The sequence below is a fragment of the Danio rerio genome, chromosome 3, assembly GCF_049306965.1.
Source record: "Danio rerio strain Tuebingen ecotype United States chromosome 3, GRCz12tu, whole genome shotgun sequence".
In the NCBI taxonomy this organism is placed as follows: domain Eukaryota; kingdom Metazoa; phylum Chordata; class Actinopteri; order Cypriniformes; family Danionidae; genus Danio; species Danio rerio.
Genome location: NC_133178.1, coordinates 57,314,683 through 57,321,341, shown reverse-complemented (window position 1 = coordinate 57,321,341; position 6,659 = coordinate 57,314,683). Strand labels below are relative to the sequence as shown.

General features: G+C 38.3%; 1 protein-coding gene across 4 annotated transcripts in view; it reads right to left on the bottom strand.

Moving 5' to 3' along the window:
- Positions 1-1,314: 1,314 nt before the first annotated feature.
- The window catches only part of icam3 (intercellular adhesion molecule 3), a 29,537-nt gene continuing 24,192 nt past the window's right edge, over positions 1,315-6,659 (bottom strand). For 3 of the 4 annotated variants that reach the window (XM_002661261.8, XM_073945071.1, XM_073945070.1), the window contains one exon: positions 1,315-3,626. In XM_002661261.8, coding sequence (XP_002661307.2) covers positions 3,406-3,626 — 221 coding nt within the window. In that variant the 3' untranslated portion in view covers positions 1,315-3,405. Of the gene's footprint in view, positions 4,885-6,659 lie in introns of all 4 variants that reach the window. The other variant, XR_012401252.1, reaches the window with a different exon arrangement.

The window sequence follows — 6,659 nt, the reverse complement described above, 5'->3', positions numbered from 1 at the left end:
GGGAGTTTGAGCTCAGGTAGATCTCGAGAACTTACCTGCTTGTGAACATGCTGAGATATGAGTTTGTCTTAAGATGCTACTTTGGAGTAGTCAATGTGCAAGTCTTTGGACAGTGGGAGGAAAACGGGAAACCTGGGGAAAACCCACGTGAGCAAGGGGAGAACATGCAAACCCCACACTGAAATGTCAACCAGCCTAGTGAGGTGGCCGAACCACCGGCGCTCTTGCTGTGAGGCGACAGTGCTAACCACGCCGCCCTATCAGCTGAAGGGGAGGAGTAGGGGTGGAAGGGGGGATTAACAGCTGTGTTCAATCATAAGCATGTGAACTTCTCGAAATTAGTTTATAAATAAACCACACCTAAATAATAAAAGGCTTCTTCTATTGGTTATTTTTTACAATTTATGATGGCACACTTTCAAAAATGGAACAAACAAATTCATATAGGAATTCATATAAATTGTGAACCGCCTGGCTATGGGCCTGTCTATTGTAGTACAGTGCAGAAAATTACCATATTGGTTAATGTTTAAGCTTTAAAAACTTGCTGGCTGGCTAGGCTGGCTGGCTGGCTGGTTTTAGCTGGTTGACCAGCCTGGTTTTGGAGGGGGTTTGGCATCTCCAGGCTGGTTTCCAGCCATTCTCCCATCAGGCTGGAGATGACCAGCTAAAACCAGCTTGACCAGCCTATAGCCAGACTGGAAGCCCAGCCAAAACCAGCTATGTCCAGCTTAAACCAGGCTGGTCAAGTTGGTTTTAGCTGGTAATTTTCCAGCCTGACCAGCTAAGGCTGGAAATGGCTAAAAACCAGTCTGTAAATGGCCAAAACTCTTCTAAAACCAGGCTGGTCGACCAGCTAAAACCAGCCATCCAGCTTAGGTATTCCTAACTACAGTGATAACGGAAACAAAACACACATTAAAATCACAACATATTAATAATAAATCACAACATATATAATACTTTACTATTTTATGGTTCAAAACACTAGCCGTTTACTTTAGTAGTATTACTATACAATATTTTTTTATGTGGGTTGTTTCCCCTAAATGTTTGGAGTAAAATATAAAGGTCTCACCCAATTGTATTGGTTATTGCTCCTATTATTATTGTTGTTGTATTAACTTGCTATAACAGGAAAAATAAATACATTAAAATATGCTACAGCAGATTTACTAAATGAAATATCTAACAAAAAGTAAACAGTACAAAAAAAGCCTCAGGGGAAGACATTTGTTCAGTTAATGTCAGCATTCATCTGATAAAATGCATTTTTTCAACAAAACGTTCAATTTAAAATCGCAAGAGAAGAGATAAAAGCACAAATATTTTTATTTTAGTTTCTTTTTTTTTAACAAATTATGTTTGCTATAAACAAAAAAATATTTACAAATTCAAATCACATTGTACTGATAAGGTTAAGCAGTGGAAGTTCCACAAATAAATTTAAAACCCCACCAGCACATGGATATACATTCAACATGAAAACACAGAGATTCAGTGACTTACTTAAAAAGGACACTTCATACAATTATGAAAAACCTGTCACCATATACTCAAGCTCATGTCGTCCATACAGCAGCTCACATTTAAAAGAAATGAATCATAAATTTGTTTTGTGATAAAAAATAAGCATACAAAACGTCTAATTATGATAAAATGATGACGGACATTATTGATGAACAATGCTATCTTCATTACACTGCTCAAGCCATAAAACTGGCACACATATCATGTCCAGTGATTATTTAACAGGCTGCAAGGCCTGAGAGAACGTTCAAAACTTCATCTGATTTTTTTCCCACAGGTTCAGCATTCAAGCTTTCACTTCTAGCTATATTTCTAAAATCTAAAGTGCGGGTTTCACCAGAGGAACTGAAAATAACGGATTACAGCTTTATAACTATAGTGTCTTTATCAATAAATCGCATTAGACAAAACATAAATAATCATATTGATCAATGTGCCAGAGACATATACACAAGCATAGTCTTGTTAGACAAACCAACAAGCGTGCTATTCCCTTAGGCCCCGTTTACACTAATGCGTTTACGTTTTAAAACGCATACGTTTTGCTACGGTTGCGCCATCCGTCCACACTACGCCGGAGTTCTCAAATGCCGAAAACGGAGTGTTTTGGAAATGCTGGAGAGGCGGTTTTCATTCTAAAACGCTGCTGCTCCGTCTCAGTGTGGATGAGGCAAACGGAGACATCTGAAAACGGAGGCGGGACTGCTGAGATTCGCTACCTGATTGGGGCTTTTGTGTCATTGCGTATGCTTCCCTTATTCGTCAAGTCCCTATCACATGACTATAATACAAGGCTTTAACGCGACCGGAAGACAGCACTGTAAACAACAACATGAACACAGAAATGGAAGCGTTGTTTGCACTATTGTCTGTTTTAGGCACCATTGTTCAGTTATTCATTTGTCACGTTTAGTAACAACTCGACCTCGTCGTCTGTCCACAAAAATACCTCTCTTGCCTCCGTTGCCATTGCGTTCAATGTTCAACCGGCGTTTGTTGACTAACAATAACCAAATGCTGAGCATGACGCATGCTTTCTGTTTATACTAGAATGCGCATGCCCAGAGTGCGCAAATGGTCACGTGATATACGTTTTTGGTAGCATAGTGTGAACGGAGATATGTTCAGAGACGCTAGGTGAAACGCTAGTGTGGACGCGGATTGTTTTTGATCTAAAACGTTGTTTTAAAACTAAAACGCACTAGTGTAAACGGGCCCTTAGCCTGGTCTACAAAGCAAATATTACTCAACAACAGAATTTCACTTTGCAGTTGATGTCCATTTCAAGACCTAAGATTCCTAAAAATGTCCACAGCAGGAATCAGAGGCCTTGAAATGAACTAAATTCAGCATATCATCTCAACAACATATCTAACGCCCCATCCACACGGGGCATCAGCGTCAACGCTTCCCATTCATCCGGATCCGCCGCTTTAGAGGTGTGCTTGCTGCAGAAGTTGGGACTAACTTTTCAAGCGCCGATGGAAGCGTCAGCCAATCAGATCGTTGTATGCAAATACACCAGCTAGACAGTGGCCTATTGCTGACTGAATTTCATTGGCTGACGCTGCTATGACGATCGCGTTAGCCCCAACTTCGGACACGCCCTCAGTCAACCGCTGATGCTGAAGCCCCATGTGAATGGGGCGAAAGATATTTTCCTCTGGTCCACAGCATGAAGCTTAAAAGTAGCATTTTTGTGAAACTTCTGGGTCTTTGGTGAAATTAATGAACCACTAATCTGTAAAATAAAAAAAAAAATGGAGCCATGAAGAAACTAGCCACATAAAAATAGAGGCCAAGAGACTTCCAGTGTAAAAATCCCATTGTGGACATTCAGGCTCAGCAGATCCAGCAAAGCCAGAGGTGCACAAGTTACGCTAGGATATTGCTCTGAGAGAGCTTCTTCATAGGGATAGAGTTGTCTCTGCCATTCTGTGCTATGTTTCCATTTTGCGCACTAGGCTTGGCATCCTTCAGGCTATAGCGGCCCATCTTGGCAGTTTTGTAGTAGATCGAGTAGATGAAGATGAAGATGACTGAGATGAACGCCACTGTGATAGCAATAAGTCCTGCTATTAAGGGCAGGTAATCCTCTGTGGAAAAAAGATGAAATAAATAAAGCAAACAATAAAGTGATTGATGAGTTACTACTAAAGAAATGAAATAAAAGCCTGAAACAACATGACATGATTGATGCTTGTTTCATTACGCAATTACCTTTGGTTAATTCTGTAACGGAAACTAAATAGTTGGTTTAGAAGTAAAGAAATGAAGTGGTGATCATTATGAAAGATCTCATTTGAGATCATAATAGCAACCAATGTTTGCTTTGTACTTCTATAGAGCCCCTAAAGGGACATGCAAGCGGAAAAAATATGAGATGGGAAAGAGAAATATTTTCCAATTCATTTGCACCATCTTGCAAAATCAGTCAATTTCCGACAAACTCTTCCTGTGCTTTTCACATCTTGCAGTGGTCGACAGTTTTCTACATTCACTATGGAGCAGTTCATAGTTTTCTAACCTATTGAGAAAGCGATAGCCTATTAAAACAGACCAAAATCAGTAAAGTTTATTAAAGTTAGGTTGTTATTAGGGGCGTCAGTGGGTAGCACAATCACCTCGCAGCAAGAAGGTTGCTGGTTTTCCAGGTGCTCCGGTTTCCCCAACAAGTCCAAAGACATGTGGTATAGGTGAATTAGGTAAGCTAAATTGTTCGTAGTGTATGTGTGTGAATGAGTGTGTATCGATGTTTCCCAGTGATGGGTTGCTTGCAGCTGGAAGGGCATCAGCTAGATAAGCAACATATATTGGATAAGTTGGCAGTTCATTCCGCTATGGCAACCCCAGATTAATAAAAGGGCTAAGTCAAAAAGAAAATGAATGAATGAATGAATAACCAACTGTTGGGTTTGAATTAATGAAGACTGTTATTATTATATGTAGGTTATTATTATAGGTTGATTCTATTCTTCAGCCAAGCATAAAACTAGGCGATGTTTACTGAGACGATAACTGGATTACAACAGTTTACCCACAGTTTCTGTTTTAGCGTTCCTAAGGTAAAGTTGAAGTCAGAATCATTAGACCCCTGTTAGTTTTTTCTCCAATTTTTGTTCAAAATAGAGAAGTTTTTTTTTAACACATTTCTGAACATAATAGTTTTAATAACTTATTTCTAATAACTGATTTATTTTATCACCGTAACGATGGTGCAGTGGGTAGCACAATCGCCTCACAGCAAGAAGGTCACTGGTTGGAGCCTCAGCTGGGTAAGTTAGCATTTCTGTGGAGTTTGCTGTGTATCCTCCAGGTGCTCCGGTCACCTATAGCGCATGTAAAGGGTTGCAGCTGGAACATATGCTCAATAACATATGCTCAATAAGTTGGCGGTTCATTCCACTGTGGCAACCCCAGAATAGTAAAGAGACTAAACCGAAAAGTAAATGAATAAATGAATGAATAACTCAATTCCCAATGCAAAAAAATCTTAATTTGCTTTGTTTCATTTCTAGTGAAAAGTTAAAAATAGTTTTGTTTTCACCTTTTTTTCTTAAAACAAGCTAAATTATCTGCCAGTGGGGAAAGTAAATTAGGCTAGTAGATATTTAGACTAGAAACAAGACAAAACTTTTTTATCCGAATAAATACTCAAATGAAATTATTCTTTCTTACACTTTCAAACATAATTTGTTTGTGCCCAAATGTTTTAGACTGTCTTGAATACTTAGTCAGAGGCCTTAAAAACAGAAGCAAATGATCACCTTCACTCTATTATGGTTAAACTTAGCAGTGTCTCGGCAAATCGCATGTGTTCTGTTGCTCCTGCTCAACGAAAACTCAGACTCAACATTGCAGATCTTGCGATGTGACTATTGCAGATGCACACATTGCGATATCGATGCTAAAACGATATATTGTGCAGCCCTGGTGATATATGTATTGTCCATTACCAAATATAATTGACAGAGGTCATGTCCATGTGTTGTGCCATAAGTCGATATATTGATTACTGTGACAGGTCTAAAAAGGAACATCGTTTTTTAGATCTGCTAATGTCCTGATCAAGAGAGTAGATTAGCTCTTGACAATGGGGGGATATACAGTTGAAGTCCGAATCATTAGCCCTCTTGAATTATTAGCCCCTCTGTTTATTTTTTCCCAATTTCTGTTAAACTGAGAGCAGATTTTTTTTCAACACATTTCTAATCATAATAGTTTTAATAACTCATTTCTAATAACTGATTTATTTTATCTTTGTCATGATAACAGTAAATAATATTTGACTAGATATTTTCCAAGGCACATCTATACAGTTTAAAGTGACATTTAAAGGTTTAACTAGGTTAATTAGGTTAACTAGGAAGGTTAGGGTAATTAGGCAAGTTATTGTATAACAGTGGTTTGTTCTTTAGATTATTGAAAAATATATAGCTTAAAGGGGCTAATAATATTGACCTTAAAATGGTGTTTAAAAAAAATTAAGTATTCTCCAGAAGAAAAAATATTATCAGACATACTGTGAAAACTTCCCTCCTCTGTTAAACATAATTTGGGAAATTTATAAAATAGAAAAAAAAATTCTGACTTCAACTGTATATCCATAGAGTGCATGCATTGAACATCACAAACTCTGTTTTGTGCTTTTAAAGACGTGAATAAATTAGTTATTAATAATATTAAATAAACACTTAATAATACAAATAACAATCATGTCCAATGCTGCAAAATCCAATTTACATGATTTTACTACAGTCAGGCTTCGAGAAGGTATGAATTTAGAGAGGTGTGTGACGCAATTGAACTGTTTTATCCCGATTATTGTTTTTCATAATCATGGAGGTCAAAATGGAAACCGAAATTGGATGAATTGGTTAATAGTATAACGATGAACTCGTAGCGTCTTTGTGCATGTTTAGGTTACGGTTACTAAGGGTTGACAGACCATTATTTTATTTTGAAGTCAATTAAATTATGGCGACGCAGTGGCACAGTAGGTAGTGCTGTCGCCTCACAGCAAGAAGGTCGCTGGGTCGCTGGTTCGAGCCTCGGCTCAGTTGGCGCATTTCTATGTGGAGTTTGCATGTTCTCCCTGTGTTTGCATGGGTTTCCTCCGGGTGCTCTGG